Here is a 27,661-nt window from a genome sequence, read left to right as displayed (position 1 = left end):
AACCCAATAAATTTTAGAAGTTTCTCACTCTATAATAGCATCGCAACGGTAGGAAACAGGGGTGGCGCAGCTGTAGCTTCCATAAAAATATTCCAGAATTATCACGTTAAACACAAATTTACAAGTAACTGACTGTTCAATTGATCTTCCGTCGAGTATTGCTTTCTCTTGTGAGCAACTCAATAATCTTGTCCCGCAACTCCCAGCACCAAACATAATTCTCGGAGAATCAATGGGCATAACAGTCTGTGGGGCTCTCCGAACACAAACGAGAAAGGGAGACGAATCGAGGAATTTAAAGATAAAAACAACTTGTGCCTTTTTTAACAATAGTAACCCAACAAATCTACACCTTGATAAAGGCTCTCGTACCCACATCGACCTATCATTATACAATCCCTCACTTTTACTAGATTATGACGGGAAGGTGAATAATGATCTATGTGGGAGTGACCACTTCCCTCATTTTCATAAGAATCTTGGGACTCCTCTTGATAAACCACTTCCTCAATGGAATTTGCACAAAGCAGATAGGATCCTAATCCAACACCTGTGCAACGAAGAGCATCTTATCTTATCAACAAAAACCAAATATTCTCTTCTACGTCAGAAATTGCAAATGCATTTGCTAAAAATACTCATCAGCCAAAAATCACTCCAAAAATTCCAAACTTTCAAAAATGAGAACAAAAAGAAACGTCTGAAACAACAAGCCTTTCGGTCTCCAGGAGTTGCTTGAATCTCTAAAAAAAATCAAACGATTCAGCAGCTGGGCCAGATGAAATTCCGTACCAATTCCTAAAACATTTACCTGAATCATCATTACGATGTCTCCTATATATTTTTAATCAAGTATATGCTTCCGGAAATATCCCAGAGTCTTGGAAGGAATCTACAATTATTCCAATTCCAAACCTGACAAGGACACTAATAAACCACATAATTATTGCCTTTCACCATGTAGTATAGTATGCTTTCTCCAGATCAAGAACACGGCAACAAGATGTTCCTTCTTTGCGAAAGCTTCTCTAATGAAGGTATCTAATCTAACTAGATGGTCTACCATTCGTCTGCGGTTTCTGAATACTCTTTGGACTCAAAATATAATTGGATTCAAGGAGCCAAACAAGTCTAGCATTGATCATCCTTTCAAGAGTATTACAGATGCAGCTTGAGAAATAGCGACAACAAATTTCAACTGACAAAATCGAAAATGGCCGTCATTAGGCCACTCTGTTTTCCTGGTGAGACTCAAAATTGATTGGGCACAACTAGGGACCAAGATGAACATACATGTGAAGTTTGAGAAATATCCCTGATGTACTTTTTAGAAATAATGATAAAAAGGATTTTGTCAGTTGAAATTTGTTATTTCTCAGAAATTTCTTCCGAGATCCTTTATAGTTTTCAGATGAAGATTTTCCTTGTTATCAATTTATTAAGGGGGAAAGAACAAGGAAGGAAAAGAAGTAGAGAAATGATAAGACTTACATAGAATAGACGTACATAGACTTTCAATTGTAGGCGCCAATATCAACCCGTGACATCTTGTTGTGGTTGGATGGCACAGTGGTAACACATTCGACTTTCACCTAGGTGACCTGGGTTCGATTCCCCAACCGGACGTGTAAAGGTATAGGGTCACAATCATGCTTGGCCATGTGGATTTGCTTTGAGTACTCCGGTTTCCTCAACACCTAAGACCCCTCTCAATGTTTGAGTTGCATCCCAGAAAGTGGAATACAGATGCACAATTAAGCATAAACCATTCATTGTCACCAGGCGTTTTACTAGAGGATAAGTATATCCAGAGATTTGAGGGTAACATCTTGTGTGGGTCAAAATATATCAAAATGGAAGGAGTATTTGAATCAACTCGACATAAAACATAATAACTTAAAAAGTTAGTTATTCAGATTTAATATTGCCCCAATAATGTCACGTTATAGTTTCTGTTGAACAACTTTCTAATGTCAAGTAACTGTCAATGTTCAACTGAATGTGTTCCTCATCATCCTCTTCATCTTTTTCCCTTGATAAAGCCAGGTCTCTCAGCCGCTCTAGACACACCTGGGCAACCTCCCTTAGCTCTGGCTACAAAGTCAAGAGTGCAGACATGTAAATGCACAGTAGCACATTTTGAAGTATGTAAAGGTGAATAGGTGTAGTACATGTATATATAGCATATATATAGGTACAGTATGTATATATATACGTACTGTACCTATTTATATACCACATATACACCTACACATATACGTTCATATGTGTAGATATATATGTGGTATATATAGGTGCAGTACGTTGTCAGAAGACAACATGGCTTTCACAGTGGGTTTATAGGCCTATACATGTATATGGTCATTAATTTTTAAGAAGAAGGCCAAAGGTCACCATCAAGGTCAGCAGGTTCACAAATGTATAACCAGTGGAAGTCACTTGTCACAAGGAACACACAGATTAAATATGAAAACCCTATCTTATAAGGTTAAAATACTGCGGCCAAGGTAAAACAAAGTTTAAGTAGGTCTAAGGTTACTGTCAAGGTCAGTAGGTCTGCAAATGTAGCACCTACATGCATGGGGGCCCAGGTCTTGTCATAATTACATAAATACATATATTTCAAGCACATCAGCTTTATCTTCATCACCACAATACTGTTTTATAAGAACTTGAACTTGTCCTGGCGAGATAAAATGAAATTCAGTAATAGATATAGTTATGTTTGAGCAGGTGTATGTAAGGTACAGGGTGAATAAATATCTGTTTTAAGTGTAAAATTACCTGTATGACGTGAACTCCACGAAGAGTGACCACAACCATATCATCCATGCCGTCCCCCATTATGTCTACCCTGTCCACTCCAACCACTGGACTTGCAAAGCTTCTTTGCCATAGTAGTTTGTAACAGAGCTTTTTGTTTGTCCCTGACTGATGCAAGTCTACCTCAGGCAGATCTCCACTCAGCACACTGTCCTGGTTATTGGGTAGTGAGGAAGAAAGGTTCTCCTGAGATTTTGCCTTTCGTGGTAACTTTACGGCTCCCTGGGGATCCCTACCTGTGTGACCGCTACCTGTCAGGTTTCGCTGCCGTGGAGATGTTACTGGTTCTACCTCATTATAACTATTTATATTAGCTGGAGATGACATTTTATTTTTTGTTAGAGATGGGGATTTTTTCACTATTGGTATCTGATCATCCTCTTGCATCAACTTGTAGGCTAGTAACTCCTGAAAAAAAACATGGACTAACACAGTAATAATTCTGACACTGACATTTATGTGTAGTTCAAAGATACTGATAATTCTCTTCTTTACTGCTCACCAAGAGTTCAAAGTGGTTGTTACACCTGACAATATCAAATCTACTTTTATAAACTTTTCTAAGAACTGAACGCAATATCCTACCTGACCATATGTGCCCACCAGGATCTCGTTATGTCCATCAAAATCAATGTCCGCCACACAGGCACACAGGGGGATGTCGTAGCTACAGCTACCAGGCAGGTATAAGGAGTTGTCTAAACCATCGGTCATGATGTTTCTGTAATATATAGGTATTTCTTGGATCTAAACTTATTCAGTGAAAATGTTGTGTCAGTCTATAAAGCTAGCAACCATAGATCCAAGAGGATTTCGGGTTCAGTTCGTTCTCGGTCCCCATAGGCTGAATGGAGGGACCTTAGCACTACTTAATTTTTAATGGTTCTATATATACTGCATAAGGACTCACACAACTAAATCAGCCAATCAGCTGTGTCACTGGAACCAAGTCCCTAATGCAAACAAGTCCTTGGACCTGCTTTCAGACATGGGAGATAAATAAAAAGTCAGAGTTCAGAGAAGCAAAAAACTAGCCGTCTCTACGAGACAGATCTTCTCTTTAGCTCGTTCAGTTGAGCTTAACACTAGTGAGGAAGAGGTCCCAGGCTCGATCCCTAACGGAGGAAGTGATTTAAATCAAATTAATTGTGTGCTCTGATATAACTTATTACTCAAATCAAGTAATATCTGAATATCTAGTTTGATGACTGTGTGACATGTATGACCAGAGAAATGGAGCTGAAGGTGAAGTAATGGATGGACTGACAGATCATGTCAGACTGATCAATGGAAATCCCAAACTTAGTTATTTACAGTTGGCCCATGAAATATTCATATTCCTGATTAAACTAAACATATCTACACAAGTAGAGAGTTTATAAATAAATTAACATAACTACAAAAAACATGGAAAATAATCACATTTCTGCCAAATGTCTTGACAGAATTCAGTCTCATGTCTTCACTACTCTACCAACTGAGTGAAAGCAGCGGAAGAGCTGAAATTGTATTATAGGCAGGTCTTCTGATAAATAAACTGGAGACCAAGGAAACCCTATATATGAAGTTTGAGAAAGATTGGCTTGGTACTTTTCAAGAAATAGCAATAACAAAGATAGTTTATGGATGAATGGTAGATCATGGATGAAGGGCGATTTGAACAGCCTATAATTTGATCATATGAATTAAAAATAATAACTTTTGATTACAGTGTGTATAATTATTTGGTAAAAATATAAAAAATATATAACAAGAATACTGATAAGTTAAAAAGGACCACTGCTGATTGTCTATGACCAAGAGGATTATCAAGGGCACTACTGATTGTCTATCACTGAGAGGGTTAACAAGGGTACTACTGATTGTCAATCATCGAGAGGATTAACAAGCGCACCACTGATTGTCTATGAGAGAGCGGTTTAAGAAGGGCACTACTGATTGCCTATCACCAAAAAGCCTCAACAATGATAGGAATACCCTTTTATTCAAGTGAACTGACACAAATGTTTGAAGACCACATATGGAGATTACCTGTAGACTACTGTTGGTTCCAAGGAACTCATCACCAGTAGGTTGTACACGGCCGGGGATCCATCGTCTACAGAGTTATCTTTTCCTGACACCAAGAACGACATAGATATATTCAAATTTGAATTTAAATGATTTTTAATTTCAATTTGTTTAGATAAAGTTTTCTAAATAAGTTTTCAACTAACTGCTGTAATGCATCACACTACAATGAAATTACTTTCACACAAAATAATTATATATATCTGTTAAACAATGTTATAAAAACACTCATGGTCCAATATAGTGTTACATCATATGAAGCAAACTGTGATTAAAAATTATTTCAGGATCACAGGAAAACTATTTGAAAAAGTTAACATGAATATTGCAGAAAACTAACCTTTTGTGTTTTGTAAAAAATTTGGAAAGGAGACTTGGTTGTCAGGGTTGAAAATCTTCACACAAGTAATTGGGCTGTCAAACATGCCTTCCCATCCCTGAACCACCTCTGTTATAGAGAGACAGGGAATAGTTCTACACTTGTAACCAGGGCACATTAGATAAGACATTCTCTACAATACCTACATGTAAACAAAAGACTCTTCTGGACATGTTTTGCCCATTGATACAGATAAGGTGACTTTTCAATTTGTGTCAGGTTACTATTTAGCTGCCACAAGTCTAACACGATACGGTGTAGGTTAATTACTACACTATGCTGAGTTTTCCTATCAATATGGCTGCAAATCAACAATGCATATGGGGAGTTTTGGTCTTTTAAAAGGAAAAAAATGATGACCATTTTTCTAATTTTCCAAATAATTTACCAAGAAACCAAATATACAATATATATACAAGTACAACAACAGTAAAGAAAAGTAGTTAAAATGTGGGAAATGACAGATCAATAGAGATGCTGCATCACATCAAGCCAGAGAGTAACATCATTACATGTAACACCATACAGAGATAAACATCATACAGAGATTAACATCATACAATGTACATGTAACACCATACAGAGATTAACATCATACAATGTACATGTAACACCATACAGAGATTAACATCATTACATGTAACACCATACAGAGATTAACATCATTACATGTCACACCATACAGAGATTAACACCATACAGAGATTAACATCAATACATGTAACACCATACAGAGATTAACATCATTACATGTAACACCATACAGAGATTAACACCATACAGAGATAAACACCATACAGAGATTAACATCAATACATATAACACCATACAGAGATTAACATCATTACATGTAACACCATACAGAGATTAACACCATACAGAGATAAACACCATACAGAGATTAACATCAATACATATAACACCATACAGAGATTAACATCAATACATATAACACCATACAGAGATTAACATCAATACATATAACACCATACAGAGATTAATATCAATACATATAACACCATACAGAGATTAACATCAATACATGTAACACCATACAGAGATTAACACCATACAGAGATTAACATCATACAATGTACATGTAACACCATACAGAAATTAACATCATACAATGTACATGTAACACCATACAGAGATTAACATAATTACATGTAACACCATACAGAGATTAACATCATTACATGTAACACCATACAGAGATTAACACCATACAGGGATTAACATCATACAATGTACATGTAACACCATACAGAAATTAACATCATTACCTGTAACATCATACAGAGATTAACACCATACAGAGATTAACATCATACAGAGATTAACACCATACAGAGATTAACACCATACAGGGATTAACATCATACAATGTACATGTAACACCATACAGAAATTAACATCATTACCTGTAACATCATACAGAGATTAACATCATACAGAGATTAACACCATACAGAGATTAACACCATACAGAGATTAACACCATACAGAGATTAATATCAATACATTTAACACCATACAGAGATTAATATCAATACATGTAACACCATACAGAGATTAACACCATACAGAGATTAATATCAATACATTTAACACCATACAGAGATTAATATCAATACATTTAACACCATACAGAGATTAACATCAACACATGTAACACCATACAGAGATTAACACCATACAGAGATTAACATCAATACATGTAACACCATACAGAGATTAACACCAATACATGTAACACCATACAGAGATTAACATCAATACATGTAACACCATACAGAGATTAACACCAATACATGTAACACCATACAGAGATTAACATCAATACATGTAACACCATACAGAGATTAACATCATTACATGTAACACCATACAGAGATTAACATCATTACATGTAACACCATACAGAGATTAACATCATTACATGTAACACCATACAGAGATTAATATCAATACATGTAACACCATACAGAGATTAACATCAATACATGTAACACCATACAGGGATTAACATCAATATATGTAACACCATACAGAGATAAACATCAATACATGTAACACCATACAGAGATAAACACCATACAGGGATTAACATCAAAACATGTAACACCATACAGAGATTAATATCAATACATGTAACACCATACAGAGATTAACATCATACAATGTACATGTAACACCATACAGGGATTAACATCAATACATATAACACCATACAGAGATTAACATCAAAACATGTAACACCATACAGAGATTAATATCAATACATGTAACACCATACAGAGATTAACATCATACAATGTACATGTAACACCATACAGAGATTAACATCAATACATGTAACACCATACAGAGACTAACATCATACAGAGATTAACATCATACAATGTACATGTAACACCATACAGAGATTAACATCAATACATGTAACACCATACAGAGATTAACATCAATACATGTAACACCATACAGAGATTAACACCAATACATGTAACACCATACAGAGATTAACATCAATACATGTAACACCATACAGAGATTAACATCATTACATGTAACACCATACAGAGATTAACATCAATACATGTAACACCATACAGAGATTAACATCATTACATGTAACACCATACAGAGATTAACATAATTACATGTAACACCATACAGAGATTAACATCATTACATGTAACATCATAAAGAGATTAACATCAATACATATAACACCATACAGAGATTAACATCAATACATGTAACACCATACAGAGATTAACATCATTACATGTAACACCATACAGAGATTAATATCAATACATGTAACACCATACAGAGATTAACATCATTACATGTAACACCATACAGAGATTAACATCAATACATGTAACACCATACAGAGATTAACATAATTACATGTAACACCATACAGAGATTAACATCATACATGTAACACCATACAGAGATTAACATCATTACATGTAACACCATACAGAGATTAACATCATTACATGTAACACCATACAGAGATTAATATCAATACATGTAACACCATACAGAGATTAATATCAATACATTTAACACCATACAGAGATTAACACCATACAGAGATTAACATCATTACATGTAACACCATACAGAGATTAACACCATACAGAGATTAACACCATACGGAGATTAACATCAACACATGTAACACCATACAGAGATTAATATCATTACATGTAACACCATACAGAGATAAACATCATTACATGTAACACCATACAGAGATTAATATCAATACATGTAACACCATACAGAGATTAACACCATACAGAGATTAGCATCAACACATGTAACATCATATAGAGATTAACATCAACACATGTAACACCATACAGAGATTAATATCAATACATGTAACACCATACAGAGATTAACACCATACAGAGATTAACATCAACACATGTAACACCATACAGAGATTAACATCATTACATGTAACACTATACAGAGATTAACATCATTACATGTCACACCATACAGAGATTAACATCAATACATTAACACCATACCAAGTGTTTTACCTATTGTAAATAGCAGGGTGACAAACCTGTGTTGTTGACATCCACAAGTGAAATAAACACATGCCCATTTTGTAGTCCCTGAGCAGTCAGCCTCTTCTTGTGGTTATCGAAGTAAACAATGTCCATCCAGTGTACACTTTAATTCACACAGAATGGAAATAGAATTCAGAAAGCAAGTTTTAGAGCACATGTATAATGATATATACATATAAATATCACATGTAATAATATTATATTCATTTTCACTGAGTTTATACCTCTGTCAACTTGTTTCCCTGTAGCAGCTGGTGGCTACCTCATGAACAACCTATGGGAAACCTAGATCACATATTATAGACTATCCATAGCAATAAGATTGACCTCAAAGGATGGTCTCTATCCGAGATACACAAGCAGGAATCAAAGGGATGAAATACCACATACCTCAGATTACCTATTTCTATTTTTCATTAGATCAGTGCCCCACTGACTGAGCTATTGCAGCCCCATATGCATATTTACTGAAAGCCGTCTTTTAATTGTCTGTATACTCTGATTTCAAAACAGATATTGGTCATCCAGAAAACATACATGTACTTACTGACTCAGCCTTATAAACAAAATTGTTACTGTACATTAAAGCGAATAGATAGTGAGAATCATCTGGGCTTTACGTTTCTCACCTGCTGCCTGTGGAACACAGCTCAGGAAAGAAGTCCTCTATTTCTTCTTCTTTGAACCTTAACACTGGGGCAACCTTGACATAATATAATACATGTACACATTAACTCACTGTTAACCACCAGTTATGGAGTAACCTGATTAGCTGTGAAAATCTATGGGGTCACCTGCCTGACCAAGTGGTTTTTGTTAGGTACTCCGGTTTCCTCCCACACTAACACCCCTTGTGCACTTCTATCCTGACCAACAAGCTTGATGAATTTAAGTTGACAATACCTGTTTCGCAACTGTTGTATTATTCCTTACTGAATAACTCATACTATCATTCTCCACATCTTGACGATTTATAAATAAAATGGTTTGATATACGTTGTATCTATCATTTATAAATAAAATGGTTTGATATACGTTGTATCTATCATTTATAAATAAAATGGTTTGATGTACATTGTATCTATCATTTATATATATAATGGTTTGATATACCGGTACATTGTATCTATCATTTATATATATATAATGGTTTGATATAGAGTATTTAAGATTGATATACATATACTATATAATGGTTTGATAAATAAAGAGTATGAAGATATACGTACATGGTCCTCCCTGTACATGTGGACTTTGTGGTCATTACCACTGAGGAGGAACACTGTCTCCAAACCGTCCTCTGTTACACACCTACAGTACAGATACATTATCATTAATATTTGTTAAGCTTCTTCAGATGAAAGGATAGGAAGCAATTCCAGGTAAGTCGATCTCCATATCAGTATAATTTATTGATATATGTTTATCGCTTTGTATATGACTTAACTTTTTCAACAAATTGAATTCAGTATATTTAAACAACTTATACTTAGTGGAATTTTAAGGAGGTATGCTTAAACATGAATATAATTGAGAAAAGAACCAGAATATCCAGATATCCTTACTGAGTGTGGATCAGCTGGTATGGCATGAAATCCAGTTCTAATGTCACACATGTTTCTGGATAAAACAAAATATTCATATAGAGGACATTCAGGAATTTATATCGAAACATACTGATACACAATACAAAAACTGTATGTAAATATGAGTCAGAGACATTGATTTTATTGTGTGTATTTTAGTTTTATTTAATACTTGAAATATGACACCTTTTTAAATAATTGGACTTTTTGTCAAAAGCAAGTCAATATAAATGAGTTAAATAAGTAAATTAATATCTTTATTATACAGGAACATTAGATAACAGTTTGGCAATGATGATGCTGAATATTCAAAATAACATGGGATGGCTATATGTACATAATACACGAGTTTAGTGTATTTTCATTTTGAGAGTAATAAATATAATTTTGAAACATATATTACATACATGTATGTAATATACGTTTCATAATTATACACTGATATTCAGTCAACACACATCTACAGGTAATTGTTGTGTAATTTTCTGCATACATACGGGCCACACTGTCTACATAGTGGCTGTCCTCATCAGACTGACAAAAGGAATACAGATTAAGGTATTGCATACACGTGTGTTCTCCATCCTCAGTCTGAACAGAAACAAACAATTTTATCAGTACTCATCATATATAAAGGATAACAGTGAATGAGAAATTTTGATATCGTAGACCTCAACAATAAACCACAGGGGCTTGGTACAAATTCCAAACAGTCCAACGTACAGTACATATGGAGCACGGGTTAGAAATCAATCCCTGTGCAGTAATCTGTAATTTTCATTCAGTTTTGAAACTGTACAGAATAAGACTTTTCTGTAAAGCAAAGACCAGGCTATTAGATAGTATTTGAATTTTGAATAACATAGTTTTGCAGTGACAAAATTTTACTGTGTATTCAACCTTTGTACGAGTGACAAAGTGACAAAGCTCCAAAGTATGAACATTGTCATTATTGTAAGTTAAGTTGTAATAAATAATAAATAATTATAATTAAGAGTTCTCATTTTAAATATTATTTTACAATAATTTCTACCGAGGCTTATTTACAATATTGAACCCAGTCTTTAATAATTATACTGACAGGGTCTTTAATGATGGTTTTAACTGAGTCTAAAAGTATAAGATTACCTGGGTCTGTTTCAGGAAAGTGATACCAATGAGCAGTCCATTGCCTTGGCAACTTGTTCTATGGGCTACATCCATGGAAACTAATTCAGCATCACCTGAAATATTTAAGAAGGAATTTTTGGAAACAAATAAATATAATAATTGATATTAATTATAATCAATTCTAAATTAGTTTGAAGTTAATTAACAAATAAACAAGTGTAACAGGAGAGGAGAAAATGTAGCGGCCAGACCGGGGTTCGAACCCGGGACCTCCGAACACTAGCCGGATGCTCTACCAATTGAGCTACCTGGTCACCGATGATTGACCCAGTCCAGTCCCGCTACACACCTCCCTCCTTTTTTCCAAGTCTTCGCCCTCGAAGTCACTCGAGACCCATATACCACCGCTGTGGGTATTTTAGTTGGGCACCAATTTTGTAACAGGAGAGGAGAAAATGTAGCGGCCAGACCGGGGTTCGAACCCGGGACCTCCGAACACTAGACAGATGCTCTACCAATTGAGCTACCTGGTCACCGATGATCGACCCAGTCCAGTCCCACTACACACCTCCCTCCTTTTTTCCAAGTCTTCGCCCTCGAAGACACACGAGACCCTTATACCACCACTATGGGTATATTAGTTGGGCGCCAATTTTGTAACAGGAGAGGAGAAAATGTAGCGGCCAGACCGAGGTTCGAAACCCGGGACCTCCGAACACTAGCCGTATGCTCTACCAATTGAGCTACCTGGTCACCGATGATCGACCCAGTCCAGTCCCACTACACAAGTGTCTCTGAATCTATATATCTTAACTGATTTTTGCCATGTCTGTAATGTCAAAGTATGTATACATATTTTTTTCTGTAATTCACAATTTTCAAATCCGTAACCGTTTATTATCCCAATTAATCTTGTTTTGTACAATACATACTTTAAGATGGAGCAAGACACTTGACTCCACATAGTATGATAGCATAAACTTTGATACTGCTTTATCACAAAAAAATATTCAATTTCATCAATAATACATGTAATAACGGAATGCTAAAAGAGTATGAAGTTACTATGTATTTGATATCAATTAGTTGATATCAATAAATGACTTGTGTTGATCAGTAGTTAGCAAACAAACTAATGTTACGTATGAAAATTGAAAAATTTATCACAAAATTGACTATAGCCATGCAACGAACATTTGGTATGAATGGCAAAGTTCGTACACAGGTAACCAAGTTATCTGTGTCAAGACACACCTGAAACAATAAGTCTACACGGGTTAGCCACACACATATACCGCTGTCTGGTTAATTTACTGGCCTTCTTGGCGTGTAATGAAAAACTAGAGTTCAGGGCTCTTATACATTATGTGTATATATTTTTTGTGAAACAGTTGCAATAATATCATTGTATTGGTGTTCATGTTGTTCCAGGCTTTTTCTGCAGAAAATAAAATGTGAAAAAGCTCAAATTAGACACCCTATAGGAGTAGGTAACTATATGATTGAAGCATTAGTACACGCCTACCAGGGATATAGGTAAACTGAACCTCCTTTGTGGATGGTTTGAGTTTCTTGCCATTTCTTTGGTACTCCACTGACACAATCTTCCCTGTTAGAGACGCTACCAACAACTTGTTTGACCCCTCAGGCTCAGTGACTTTGGCGTGTGTGTAGACATTTGTTTGTGGCGTGGCTGTTATGCCATAGAGAGTTAATTGCGAAGGTAAACTGCAGAAGTGTGCATCAGTCCACCTCCAACCTCTCTGGTCCATGTTGATATTTTTCTTGTTTCACTACGCATGCGTACTGCATACTTCCTCTTACGCCACCACGTGAAAAATGGCAGCATCAACAGAAAGTGCCCCTTCACTTCAAACATCAAAATCGAGTGAAGGCGATGAATTTAAACAAGTAAAACGTAGACCAAAGAAGAGAAAACTACAGGAAGAATCTTCTGAATCAGAACCACAAACAATGGAGACGACAGAATCGCCACCAAAGCGACCAAATTTCCCACCCATCAGTGGTGATAAATTGACAGTAAGTTTCAAACTAAAAACAAATCGTATACAATGAGTTTCACGATGAATTCAAATTGAATTTGGTCTTTTAAAATTATTGCTAACACTAAATATTAGAGTTTCAATCTCAGTAATCATGAAAAATAATCTAACACCAGACAATTGACTTTGTGGGTTGTTAGGCGTTTTTTTTAAGGCTATACAGTACAATTTGTTTTTCTCATTCTCACCCCCAGGCCATTACGTCAGACCAAAACATTGTCAATTTTAAATACACACAAGAGCACATCGTTTTATTTAGGCCACTACAAAAGTTACCACATTAACCAAAAACTATCATACTTATGGGATATAGTGTTATTGATCATACACATTGTTGTCATTTATCCGTATTTCGAAATCCATTGGGTCCTATTCGACATGTCCAAGTTTTGTAATCAAGTAGCCATTACGTCAGACCAAAACTGCGTCAATGTTAAACGCAAACAAAAAGCACATCGTTTTATCTAGGCCACTACAAAAGTTACCACATTAACCAAAAACTATAATACTTATGGGATATACCGGTCTTATTGATCATGCACATTGTTGTCATTTATCCGTATTTTCGAAAATCCATTGGGTTCTAAAGCAGCCATTACGTCCGACCAAATTTAAGCATCGTCAATTTTAAACGCACACAAAAAGCACATTGTTTTATCTAGGCCGCTAAAAAGGTACCACACTAACCAAAAACTATAGTACTTATGGAATGTTGTCTTGTTTATCATGCACCTTGTTGTCATTTATCCGTATTCTAGAAAACCCCATAGGGACTTTTCGAAAATTGGAGATTCCTGCCGATCTTTCCTTCGGTGTACTTGACTTTCAAACTCAAAATACAAACATTTGGACAGCAAATTGTGATATATTTCTTATTGATGACACTTCTGCACTTTGATATTAATAAAATTAAAGGACATAATTAGATCTTGGTGATGATTTCAAATAGAAATCATCGATAATTTTGTGTCTGGTTTCAAGATTTCTCCAATATGGCGTTGAGTGAAGACTGAACCGAGCGACCGCAAAGGATTGTGGGAAGGTCAGGGGCCATCATGTAGACACAAGGGCAAAAAGAGAGTTGCCAATCTCTCTATATATGTATCTGACCTTATATATATATATATGGATAAATGAGATATTTATTTACCCCAAAACACCCATTTAGTCCCATATCAATGTAATATTGCGTCCATATAGATCTTCGCTTTACACTGGACAAAATTTCACACTTTACTCGACACCATATTGCTAACTAGCAGGTGGCCCAATCACCAGCCCTAATCGGTGTGCAATGGAGCAAAAAGAAAAAATTAAAACATCTATTTTTATATAGTTTACCGCTTATAAATTGAAAATAAAGTATGCTTGTATTTAATATAATAAGATTAGTTTTCTTCAAGTTCATTTAAACTATGTCAGAAAAAAAACACAATAAATGACATTACATACATGGGTCTTTTCGGTCAATTGCATTCCAAATTCTGGTGGTTAGGCCGCTGTCACTTGCAAAATTGCAGTGTAAAAAAAGGGTCTAAATGAATGGAATAGAACACCAATTTGGGACAATTGTTAACAAACATGTCTAGAAGGAAGGCCTATATATGTAAGTGTTGGCCTAGAGGAAATTTAAATCAAGCTAACAAGCTTTTCCATCATTACATGTACATCCATTTATTATAATTATAGTAGTATTCGCTTTCAGAGTGTCAATAAACAAAATGCAACCATGCATCTGTTTGTGAAATTAGATAATTCAGTGCTTTTCTTTCACTAATTAAGAATGGAGCTCATAGCTTTGAATTTTGGAAAATGTATCATAGGACAAAATGTCAAATTGGGATAAAATCATAAGACACAAAAGATATATTTAAATAACTCATAATTGGTAAGGCTATTTCTCCGTTTATACATAGGGGGTACTTTTCCTGAATCAAATACACAACCATTGAACTGAGGGCTGACTTACAACAAGTTGTCCATTATAGTATAAGGTGCCATCCAAATTTGTTGACAAATAATTAAGCCTGCATTATTTTGGGAAGATTTTAAAGCTTGGATTGGAGAAATATTAGGATTTGTCATTGGGAATTGGACCCATATTCCTACAGAAAGATGCCATTTAAATTAAATTGTGTACGTGTATTAACAGAACAGGCTAGCACCTGTGATATATTAATTTATGATATAAGTAGCTGATAAGATATGATAACAGACTAACATATTACTACACATTATATATATATACTTCAAGCTCTGTAATATATATTCAGCTCTGTAATATATATTCAGGGAGCTCCTGGATCATGAATGTTATGGGAGAATATTCAGTTTTAAATGAGCAAATTGGACAAATTTATATTTACAAAAAATTGAAAGTGTACATGAACACCTTAGTAGTATAGCTCAGGCTATTTGGACTTTGCCTTTGGCCTAACTAGCTATAGCTAGAAGACAATCTTGGGATTTCAGCTTAGAGGGCAAAGGCTAGTACATTTGTTCTCAATCTGAGAATATGATTTTAGTGAGATTTTTATGAAAATATCAGTTACTGAAAATCCCAAAATCTTAACCTAAAGTCATTCAATTCTATCTTCTGCATCAAGAATTACTAGTGCGTGTGCAAGTATTGATCTGTATTAAAATGGATTAAACAATATACGTAAACTTTGTAAATTCATTAAACTGTGAAGTCAGAAATACAAACAAGTAAAAAGCCGCTGTCTTCTGGTATATTTTCTGCTCATGATTAATACATGTATACATTATTATGTGTATGTATATAGATGCATACAATATATATAACACCATTGTTTGTGTTCCAGGACGAGGGTCCTTATTTTGGGTGAATATTGAAGGCTTTTCAGCCCAACTAGATGTACAGAATACTTGAGAATATATAAATTATACATTGAAACATCAATACAGGAAATATTTTAATTTCATGATAAATTGTTAAATATGTCTGTCTGAATATAACTCATCATAACATGAACTTGTTTATAATAACATCTAGTAATATTATTTATTTAATCTCCTAGCATTCCATATTGTCAAGCATTGAAGAAAAAATGTTTTGTATAATTATATTTCTGCTTAATTTTAATCTATTTAATCTTCAGGGAGGAAAAACTGACATGAGAAAAGTACCTGTTCCAAACAATCGTTACACACCGCTGAAGGAAAACTGGATGAAAATATTCACACCTATAGTGGAACATTTACATCTACAGATCAGGTTTAATCTCAAAACCAGAAATGTAGAAATCAAGGTAATAATACCTTTAAAAGTCAGTAAATTAAAATATCAATTTATATATATCATCTTAATAGCACAAAGTAATTTAAAAGTCAATAAATTAAAATATCAATTTATATATATTAACTAATTAGAACAGAGTAATTTAAAGGTCAGTCAAAAGACAGTTTTATACTTTGTAATACTAAGTAAGTTACCTTTTACATTTTATACTGTTTGTAATTTTTTACTGTTTAAGTATTTTGGTCATGATTTGTGGTGATGCGATCTTTATTTCAGTCCTGTAAAGACACCAAGGATATAGGGGCACTTCAGAAAGCAGCCGACTTTGTCCGAGCATTTTGTTTAGGTTATGAAGTAGATGTAAGTATCAAGTTTTTTGAGTTGATGATTCATGTGACAGCTGATAAGTTAGTACATATATTATGTACCAAATTGTCAGCATAAACCTATAGCTACTCCTTGTGAAATGATTCCCACATTGTGTTTTCTGCTAGAGTTATTTCCCTTTGAATACAAAAATTGGAATGATACATGTAACACATGTTTTATTTCTTACATGATATACACACTACCAGTGTATTGTATTGAAAATGTATACTGATTTAAAATTGTACAACATTAAACTGTAATTAATCTCATACTGTCTGACATGATTAATTAATTGTTACTAAAATGGTCTTGACAGCAGAGATTATAATTGTTCTGATACTGTCTGACATGATGAATAGTTACTGTTTCAATATTGACTGACATAAATTGTAATTGTTCTTATATCATATAAATATATTGTTTAACATAATAATTGTAACTATAATGATATTGTCTTTTATATATTGCTACTGTTCTTATATTGCCTGTTGTTCTGATATTGTTTAAAATCTAAAATTGCCTGATATGATAAATTATGATTGCTCTGATATTGTCTAACATGATAATTGTTACAATACTACTGTATTATGATATTGTCTATTACAAAATTACTACTGTTCATATATTGTCTGACATAATAAATTATAATTGTTTTGATTTTGCCTGGAATAATAAATTAGAATTGTTCTGATATTATCTGACATGTTTTTTAACAGTTCTAATTAAGGGTTCCTTTGTATTGTCAGGATGCTCTGGCTCTGATAAGATTAGATGATCTCTACTTAGAGTCGTTCCTGGTACAGGATGGTGAGTATCAGTCTGTGGGATACTAGCTATATATGTTATCTATTTATGGCACACTGTATAAGTGTACATGGTCAACAGATTTACCTGATGGTTTTCTATTGCTTCTTGGACTCCTAAAGTGATATGCGTGATGTTTTAGGGCATATTACATGTATAGTGATGTCAATCATCACAGTTCTCTATTTAAATTTCAATTACATTATAGAAACAGGCATGTCATGATTTTTTGTAAAAAAAAAAATTGAATTTTGCTTTTAACACATAATCAAGTAAAAATAAGAAATATGTTTGTCATCTGACAGGGCTTTCCTTCAATAGGAACAGGGTCCGTTAAAAGGACCCATTCCCCTAAGAAATCTTTTGAAAAATCCCAATTTGCCACTGAAAAATTCTCAATTTTGAATTCACTTTTGAAATTAAGTAAGTTTTATCTACAAAGACCTATACTAAGGTACTTTGAAAAATGAAAAAAAAACAGCTATAGATAACAAAATGAAATGAAAAATAACATAAGGTAAATATTCATCAAAGAAAAACTAAAATTTGTATGAATTTCACTATATTTTGTTTTTCCCAATGTCACATTTTGTCACGTAGAAATTCCCAATTCAGAGGACCCTGGACCCACTGGACCCAGTTGGAAAATTTGTAGGAAAATCCCTGTCTGGCCATTGCTTTTCTTGAAGAAAGAAATGTCTATTAAATTTTGTAGGAAAATCCCTGTCTTGCCATTGCTTTTCTTGAAAAAAGAAATGTCTATTAAATTACAGATATATCGGATTTTCAAACAAATTCCCATGACTTGTTTTCTAATAATAAAACTGAACTTTTGAATCACTTAACACTAAACATACTGTGTTTGGCTTGCTTTATAATATGTGAGGCTTAAGTTTCTTCCTTCTATTATAAACTGTTTTCAATTTCTTTTTCAGTGAAGCCACTTAAGGGAGATCACTTAGCTAGAGCAATTGGCAGATTAGCTGGCAAAAACGGAAAGACAAAATTTACCATTGAAAATGTCACAAAGACGAGAATTGTCTTAGCAAATAAGTAAGTGCATGTGAAGATTATAAGACTCTTTCATATGTGTATATGTAGGATAGGGACATTCCACCCGAGGGGTCACAAAATGTGGTGAAACCCGAGGCTTGCCGAGGGTTTTACCACATTTTGTGATCCCGAGGGTGGAATATCCCTATCCTACATACACACATAATGAAAGAGTCTTTTTCTCTCATATCATTACCGAATTTCTGGCGAAAGTGTCCCTCAGCCATCCATTTTCTTCAATTTTTTTATTTTTTTATTTGACGTTTTTACTAAATATACTTGTGATATTCTGAAAGATCATACCCTATTTTTGGCAAACAGTGTTTGCACACAAATTTCATTCATTTTGTGGTTAAGTGATGAACGAATGAACAATTCGCCGATAAAAATTACCGTAACTTGACCGACTTTTACGTGGCCGTGATCAAATTGTCAACATCCGAGAAAAAGAAGTTCTATCAACAATACTGAAAGCCAACGCTGAAATGAGTTTCCCAACTTCACATATAATTTTATTTGCACCTCGACATATTTAATCATTTCACAGAACACACTGTACTTTTAAATGTCAAGTCAAATTTTTTTTTATAAAATACTACGTCACTGCATGACGTCACGACTGTCATTGGAATTCCATTCATAGTTCAATGAGAGTGATGTCGATCTCGATCGCCATGACGCGGCTATGTTTCGTGGCTGGTAATTTTAAATTCACTGTGATTTTGGCAACTTCGTGTGTGAACCAGCGAACAGTGACTCTATACGAGTATTCGATCTTTTCTGTGACATAGGATTATATGTGTTTAACCGGTTGTCTTGATGGAATGACGAAGGTAGGTCAGTCGATAGGCTAACGATGATCATATTGAAAGGCTAGGATGGCAGTTAGTTTTCATGGTTACTCTACACAAATATAGACTCTGAGTTACAATTGAAATAAATATTTTTTATATGAACATCGAGGGGTGTCATTTTTACCGAATGTTCGTTCATTTAAGAGCCAATTCCCAACTTCCAAATACACAGGTTACTGAGTAGGCCTAACAGTTACTGACAGTACAGTAGAGTAAACAAATTCCAGGGCCCCCTGCTGACGCAAACGGAACCATTTCATAGGTTGTGACGTTTGACATTTTCTTTTTTAGGTCATCTGACCCAAAGGGTCAGGATGACCTATAGTCATCGTGCTTCGTCCGTAGTCGTCCGCCGTCCGCCGTGCGCCGTGCGCCGTCCGTAAACTTTTTCTTTCAAAACGCTACTCCTCCTTAACGCTTGGGTGGATTACTTCCAAATTTGGTTTGAAGCATCATTGGGGGAGGGCAATCATATTTTATATAAATGAGGCTGGTCTGACCCCTGGGGCCAGAAGGGCGGGGCCCCAAAAAGGGAACTTAGGTGAATATTGCTATAAAATCCTACTCCTCCTTTACCCTTGGGTGGATTACAACTAAATTTGGTGTGAAACATCATTGGGGGAGGGCGGTCATATTTTATATAAATGAAGTTGGTGTGACCCCTGGGGCCTGAGGGGCGGGGCCCCAAAAGGGGAACTTTGATGAAATTTTGCTATAAAATCCTACTCCTCCTTAACCCTTTAGTGGATTTCAACCAGATATGTTGTGAAACATCATTTGGGGAGGGCGGTCATATTTTATATAAATGAGGCTGGTCTGACCACTAGGGCCTGAGGGGCGGGGCCCCAAATGGGGAACTTTGATGAAATTTTGCTATAAAATCCTACTCCTCCTTAACCCTTTAGTGGATTTCAACCAGATATGTTGTGAAACATCATTTGGGGAGGGCGGTCATATTTTATATAAATGAGGCTAGTGTGACCCCTGGGGCCTGAGGGGTGGGGCCCCAAATGGGGAACTTTGATGAAATTTTGCTATAAAATCCTACTCCTCCTTAACCCTTTAGTAGATTTCAACCAGATATGTTGTGAATCATCATTGGGGGAGGGTGGTCATATTTTATATAAATGAGGCTGGTGTGAGCCCTGGGGCCAGAGTGACGGGCCCAAAAAAGGGGAACTTTGATGAAATTTTGCTATAAAATCCTACTCGTCCTTAACCCTTTGGTGGATTTCAACCAGATATTGTGTGAAATATCATTGGTGGAGGGTGGTCATATTTTATATAAATGAGGCTGGTGTGGCCCCTGGGGCCAGAGGGGCGGGGCCCCAAAAGGGGAACTTTGATGAAATTTTGCTATAAAATCCTACTCCTCCTAACACCCATAGTGAATTATTACCAAATTTGGTGTGAAACATCATTAGAGGAGGACAATCATATTTTATATAAATGAGGCTGGTTTGACCCCTAGGGCCAGAGGGGCGGGGCCCCAAAAGGGGAACTTTGGTGAATTTTTGCTATAAATCCTACTTCTCTCTAACCCTTGGGTGGATTAATACGAAATATGGTGTGAAACATCCTTTGGGAAGGGTGGTCATATTTTATATAAACGAGGCTAGTGTGACCCCTGGGGCCTGAGGGGCAGGGCCCCAAAAGGGGAACTTTGGTGAATATTTGCTGTTAAATCCTAATCCTCCCTAACCTTTTGGTGGTTACAACCAAATTTGATGTGAAACATAAGGTGACGGCAATCGTATTTTTTTAATGAGACAGGTTTGACCCCTGGGGAAAAAAAGATGGGGCAAAAGGAGCGCTTAGGTTAAACATTTCTTAAAAATGCAATTCCTCCTTAATGCCTGAATTGATAACAACCATATTTAGTATGAAACATCATTGGGGAAAGGCAATCCTAATTGATATAAATGAGTCTTGTCTGACCCATTGGGACACAGAGGGGCATGCCCCAAAAATGGGAACTTGGCTAAAATTTTGCTTTATGATGCTGCTCTTCCTGGACAAGCTAAATGGATAAAAACCAAATTTGATCTAAAACATAACTGGCTGCGATAAATGATTTATGGTAATAATGCTGGATTGAGGGGTGTGTCCCTGCTGTAAGTGTAAGTGTTTGTCAGATGACCGTTAAGGCCCATGGGCCTCTTGTTTTACTTCCTGTCATTGCCAGGTGAATGTGTGTGTTTACATGTTTTTAATGACAAATGACAAATCTGTCGGGTAGGCAAGTCTGTATTGTACTGTAACTGTTACAACAGGCCTGTAACGTTAGGCGTAGTCTAACTGTTTGTTACAGTAACGGAGTTATATGTTCGCTCAGATGAAATGTCTAATCGTTTAACCGTGTAGCCCTATTGATTTACTGCTGATATGATATTTATTTATCTAAGAATGTATGTATTTTTATAGTTAAGTCCAACGTTTCAAAACCGACACCGACGATAAGGACTGTCGGATGTGAACACAAGCAGACGACGTTGTGAGAGTTGTCCCCCTTGAACGCAGATTAATCCGCGCGCGTGAAATGCTATGTAAGATAGATTTATCTTACATAGCTATCTTACATGGGCAAACTCTATCCAACATGGCGAGATATGAGAGAAACAGATGTACATGTAGTACTACTGAATTTTTTGTAGTAATGTTTTATTAATTAGATCATTAGTTTCAATATATGATCTTTATGGAAGTTTGTCATAATATATTATAAGTATTAAGCTGAAAGTTACTGTACATGTAAACATACATATTTTAGTGGTAGTTTAATTTTAGTTTGTGCAGCACTAGTTTATTAACGACTACCTCAAAATTATGACAACCCGGTTATTAGGGGCACTTTTTTTTCAGTCACATTATTTTTGTATTGGTTGCTTCAGTAATAAGACCACCCTGCTATTCTGTATTTTATGGACAAGATACCAACATTTATTTTACCCAAGGCATATTCCAACCATACACCATATATGCATGTTGTACGAAGCTTGAATTTGCCCATCTTGGTGAGATCCAAGTTCTTTATTTTACCAAAAGTCTCAAGACATATAGGTATAAAACATTATATTTTACGCCCACTTTTGAGTGTCCCAAAGACCTCTAATTTCCGCTAATTGACCCCATGATTGTGACCAATTACCTGTGGTCAAACTTACCTGGCGTACAGCTTGCCATGAACAACTTGCTGCATGTCAGGCGTTCGATCTTTTGTCTCAACAGACTACCCTTTCAGTCAGGTGACATATAAACAAATTATCGGATTATCCACCTTGGCTGGAAGGGTGATATTACCGATCTTTTGTTTACTTATCTTGGTATTGACAGGTTAGAATTTTGTCTATTGATCACTTTGAAACCTTTGATAATTTTCTCTGTTATGTTACGATACATGACTTGTCATTCTGTCGGTGTTCAGTCATTGGTTAATTAGACACTTTGATACCATTGAGGCATTGGTGTTGTCTTTTCAAACATGTTACCGACTAAGATTGTGTTGCGATGGTGTCTAATTTTAGAGTGTCTTTCTGGATTCGAACCTCCTGATTGGGCTAATTCATGTCCACACTAATAAATCATATTTTTAGGTCATCTGACCCAAAGGGTCAGGATGACCTATAGTCATCGTGCTTCGTCCGTCGTCGTCCGCCGTGCGCCGTGCGCCGTCCGTAAACTTTTTCTTTCAAAACGCTACTCCTCCTTAACGCTTGGGTGGATTACTTCCAAATTTGGTTTGAAGCATCATTGGGGGAGGGCAATCATATTTTATATAAATGAGGCTGGTCTGACCCCTGGGGCCAGAAGGGCGGGGCCCCAAAAAGGGAACTTAGGTGAATATTGCTATAAAATCCTACTCCTCCTTTACCCTTGGGTGGATTACAACTAAATTTGGTGTGAAACATCATTAGGGGAGGGCGGTCATATTTTATATAAATGAAGTTGGTGTGACCCTTGGGGCCTGAGGGACGGGGCCCCAAAAGGGGAACTTTGATGAAATTTTGCTATAAAATCCTACTCCTCCTTAACCCTTTAGTGGATTTCAACCAGATATGTTGTGAAACATCATTTGGGGAGGGCGGTCATATTTTATATAAATGAGGCTGGTGTGACCACTAGGGCCTGAGGGGCGGGGCCCCAAATGGGGAACTTTGATGAAATTTTGCTATAAAATCCTACTCCTCCTTAACCCTATAGTGGATTTCAACCAGATATGTTGTGAAACATCATTTGGGGAGGGCGGTCATATTTTATATAAATGAGGCTAGTGTGACCCCTGGGGCCTGAGGGGTGGGGCCCCAAATGGGGAACTTTGATGAAATTTTGCTATAAAATCCTGCTCCTCCTTAACCCTTTAGTAGATTTCAACCAGATATGTTGTGAAACATCATTGGGGGAGGGTGGTCATATTTTATATAAATGAGGCTGGTGTGAGCCCTGGGGCCAGAGTGACGGGCCCAAAAAAGGGAACTTTGATGAAATTTTGCTATAAAATCCTACTCGTCCTTAACCCTTTGGTGGATTTCAACCAGATATTGTGTGAAACATCATTGGTGGAGGGTGGTCATATTTTATATAAATGAGGCTGGTGTGGCCCCTGGGGCCAGAGGGGCAGGGCCCCAAAAGGGGAACTTGGATGAAATTTTGCTATAAAATCCTACTCCTCCTAACACCCATAGTGAATTATTACCAAATTTGGTGTGAAACATCATTGGAGGAGGACAATCATATTTTATATAAATGAGGCTGGTTTGACCCCTAGGGCCAGAGGGGCGGGGCCCCAAAAGGGGAACTTTGGTGAATTTTTGCTATAAATCCTACTTCTCTCTAACCCTTGGGTGGATTAATACGAAATATGGTGTGAAACATCCTTTGGGAAGGGTGGTCATATTTTATATAAACGAGGCTAGTGTGACCCCTGGGGCCTGAGGGGCAGGGCCCCAAAAGGGGAACTTTGGTGAATATTTGCTGTTAAATCCTAATCCTCCCTAACCTTTTGGTGGATTACAACCAAATTTGATGTGAAACATAAGGTGACGGCAATCATATTTTTTAATGAGACAGGTTTGACCCCTGGGGAAAAAAAGATGGGGCAAAAGGAGTGCTTAGGTTAAACATTTCTTAAAAATGCAATTCCTCCTTAATGCCTGAATTGATTACAACCATATTTAGTATGAAACATCATTGGGGAAAGGCAATCCTAATTGATATAAATGAGTCTTGTCTGACCCATTGGGACAGAGGGGCATGCCCCAAAAATGGGAACTTGGCTAAAATTTTGCTTTATGATGCTGCTCTTCCTGGACAAGCTAAATGGATAAAAACCAAATTTGATCTAAAACATAACTGGCTGCGATAAATAATTTATGGTAATAATGCTGGATTGGGGTGTGTGTCCCTGCTGTAAGTGTAAGTGTTTGTCAGATGACCGTTAAGGCCCATGGGCCTCTTGTATATAAATGAAGTTGGTGTGACCCCTGGGGCCTGAGGGGCGGGGCCCCAAAAGGGGAACTTTGATGAAATTTTGCTATAAAATTCTACTCCTCCTTAACCCTTTAGTGGATTTCAACCAGATATTGTGTGAAACATCATTTGGGGAGGGTGATCATATTTTATATAAATGAGGCTGGTGTGACCCCTAGGGCCTGAGGGGCGGGGCCCCAAATGGGGAACTTTGATGAAATTTTGCTATAAAATCCTACTCCTCCTTAACCCTTTAGTGGATTTCAACCAGATATGTTGTGAAACATCATTTGGGGAGGGCGGTCATATTTTATATAAATGAGGCTAGTGTGACCCCTGGGGCCTGAGGGGCGGGGCCCCAAATGGGGAACTTTGATGAAATTTTGCTATAAAATCCTACTCCTCCTTAACCCTTTGGTGGATTTCAACCAGATATTGTGTGAAACATCATTGGGGGAGGGTGGTCATATTTTATATAAATGAGGCTGGTGTGGCCCCTGGGGCCTGAGGGGCGGGGCCCCAAAAGGGGAACTTTGATGAAATTTTGCTTTACAATACTACTCCTCCTAACCCCCATAGTGAATTATTACCAAATTTGGTGTGAAACATCATTGGAGGAGGACAATCATATTTTATATAAATGAGGCTGGTTTGACCCCTAGGGCCAGAGGGGCGGGGCCCCAAAAGGGGAACTTTGGTGAATATTTTCTGTTAAATCCTAATCCTCCCTAACCTTTTGGTGGATTACAACCTAATTTGATGTGAAATATAAGGTGACGGCAATCATATTTTTTAATGAGACAGGTTTGACCCCTGGGGAAAAAAAGATGGGGCAAAAGGAGCGCTTAGGTTAAACATTTCTTTAAAATGCAATTCCTCCTTAATGCCTTAATTGATTACAACTATATTTAGCATGAAACATCATTGGGGAAAGGCAATCCTAATTGATATAAATGAGTCTTGTCTGACCCATTGGGACACAGAGGGGCATGCCCCAAAAATGGGAACTTGGCTAAAATTTTGCTTTATGATGCTGCTCTTCCTGGACAAGCTAAATGGATAAAAACCAAATTTGATCTAAAACATAACTGGCTGCGATAAATGATTTATGGTAATAATGCTGGATTGAGGGGTGTGTCCCTGCTGTAAGTGTAAGTGTTTGTCAGATGACCGTTAAGGCCCATGGGCCTCTTGTTACATTTTTCTGTGTTTGCACTAAAACTTGACTGCACTAAAATAAGTACGTTTACAGTGATTAAACATGACGAGAATACTTGTGTGGTATCACATTGAATCTGTTTTAATTCAGAAGTAATGTACCGATATAATTACAGATCTGAGAAATTACATTTTGTGTTTACTGTTTGCATTGAAATTATAATAAGTAGATTGTAATATTTGCTATGCCAATTAATTTACTTACAGTCCATTCAAAATTGGGCAGTGTTGGCTTCGCCCATGTTAATACATATATTTGCAGTCTTATTACAGTGTGTAGCAACTAACCCTGACTAGTGTAATGCATTTTATATTATCTTAGCATTTGTCTTAAGTAGGTAGGAGTAAGAAAAATAACATGATGTGTTTTTCATTTCAGCCATATACACTTATTAGGATCCTTCCAGAATATTAAAATTGCAAGAACAGCCATATGCAGTTTGATATTAGGTAAGCACAGTGTATATCACCACTATCATAGTTCATTGTTTCCAGGTAAGTGCCATGCATGCAGCTTGATTTATTTTACCAGGTAAAACAGATCTTTGGATCTCTCTCAAATAACATCGTCAATAACTCTTCTCTTCTCTTAACAAATTCAAGTGATATCGGAGGGGGTGTATGAAGTTTGATGGTAGTGATTAAAGTTAAGTGTAGTTAGAAGTATAGTTAAATATTGTGTATGTGACGGTTGGACAGTTAAGTGAAGTGTATGTTTATGTTTTGACCAACCAATATTTTGGACTGGATAAAGTTTGATTCTGCCTACGGCACGTGTGTTATTGTAGTTGAACTTGTGTTCTTTATCTTTGCAGGAAGTCCACCATCAAAGGTTTATGGAACAATGCGCACTGTAGCATCAAGATCTGCTGAGAGATTCTAAGTTATTAAATTTTGTTAAATAAGAATGCCTCTTGTCTTTTATACCCATTTAAAAATTCATGTCTTCTATAATGTTTGGTACTGATCAAATCTTTAAACACACCAATTATAAAA

The 27,661-nt window shown here is 36.1% G+C and overlaps 2 protein-coding genes across 2 annotated transcripts; one reads left to right on the top strand and one right to left on the bottom strand.

Annotated features, from left to right (window-relative positions):
• Positions 1–1,903: 1,903 nt before the first annotated feature.
• On the bottom strand, positions 1,904–13,377 carry LOC117324268 (KICSTOR complex protein kaptin-like). Its single transcript, XM_033880048.1, has 12 exons — positions 13,102–13,377; positions 11,595–11,689; positions 10,964–11,057; positions 10,446–10,500; positions 10,110–10,191; positions 9,510–9,583; positions 8,874–8,983; positions 5,234–5,341; positions 4,855–4,939; positions 3,409–3,544; positions 2,785–3,231; positions 1,904–2,094 (listed from the first exon to the last, which is right to left on the bottom strand). Exons 1-12 carry the CDS (start codon positions 13,346–13,348, stop codon positions 1,939–1,941), a joined length of 1,689 nt encoding a protein of 562 aa, XP_033735939.1. The 5' UTR covers positions 13,349–13,377; the 3' UTR covers positions 1,904–1,938.
• Positions 13,370–27,573, top strand: LOC117324269 (RNA-binding protein PNO1-like). Its single transcript, XM_033880049.1, has 7 exons — positions 13,370–13,616; positions 16,762–16,911; positions 17,178–17,261; positions 18,017–18,077; positions 19,010–19,127; positions 27,045–27,115; positions 27,481–27,573. The coding sequence occupies exons 1-7, from the start codon at positions 13,416–13,418 to the stop codon at positions 27,546–27,548; spliced, it is 753 nt and encodes a 250-aa protein (XP_033735940.1). The 5' UTR covers positions 13,370–13,415; the 3' UTR covers positions 27,549–27,573.
• Positions 27,574–27,661: the final 88 nt, after the last annotated feature.

The sequence above is a fragment of the Pecten maximus genome, chromosome 3 (assembly GCF_902652985.1).
Source record: "Pecten maximus chromosome 3, xPecMax1.1, whole genome shotgun sequence".
NCBI classification, from domain to species: domain Eukaryota; kingdom Metazoa; phylum Mollusca; class Bivalvia; order Pectinida; family Pectinidae; genus Pecten; species Pecten maximus.
This window is presented reverse-complemented; position numbering and strand designations above follow the sequence as displayed.

Coding starts and splice junctions, on each gene's coding strand:
- LOC117324268 (XM_033880048.1), bottom strand. CDS start 13,348: ATGGACCAGAGAGGTTGGAGGTGGACTGATGCACACTTCTGCAGTTTA. Junction 10,192..10,445: donor TACCAGCTGATCCACACTCA/GTAAGGATATCT, acceptor TCTGTACTGTAG/GTGTGTAACAGAGGACGGTT. Junction 4,940..5,233: donor TTTTTTACAAAACACAAAAG/GTTAGTTTTCTG, acceptor TCTTGGTGTCAG/GAAAAGATAACTCTGTAGAC.
- LOC117324269 (XM_033880049.1), top strand. CDS start 13,416: ATGGCAGCATCAACAGAAAGTGCCCCTTCACTTCAAACATCAAAATCG. Junction 13,617..16,761: donor TCAGTGGTGATAAATTGACA/GTAAGTTTCAAA, acceptor TTTAATCTTCAG/GGAGGAAAAACTGACATGAG. Junction 16,912..17,177: donor CCAGAAATGTAGAAATCAAG/GTAATAATACCT, acceptor TCTTTATTTCAG/TCCTGTAAAGACACCAAGGA.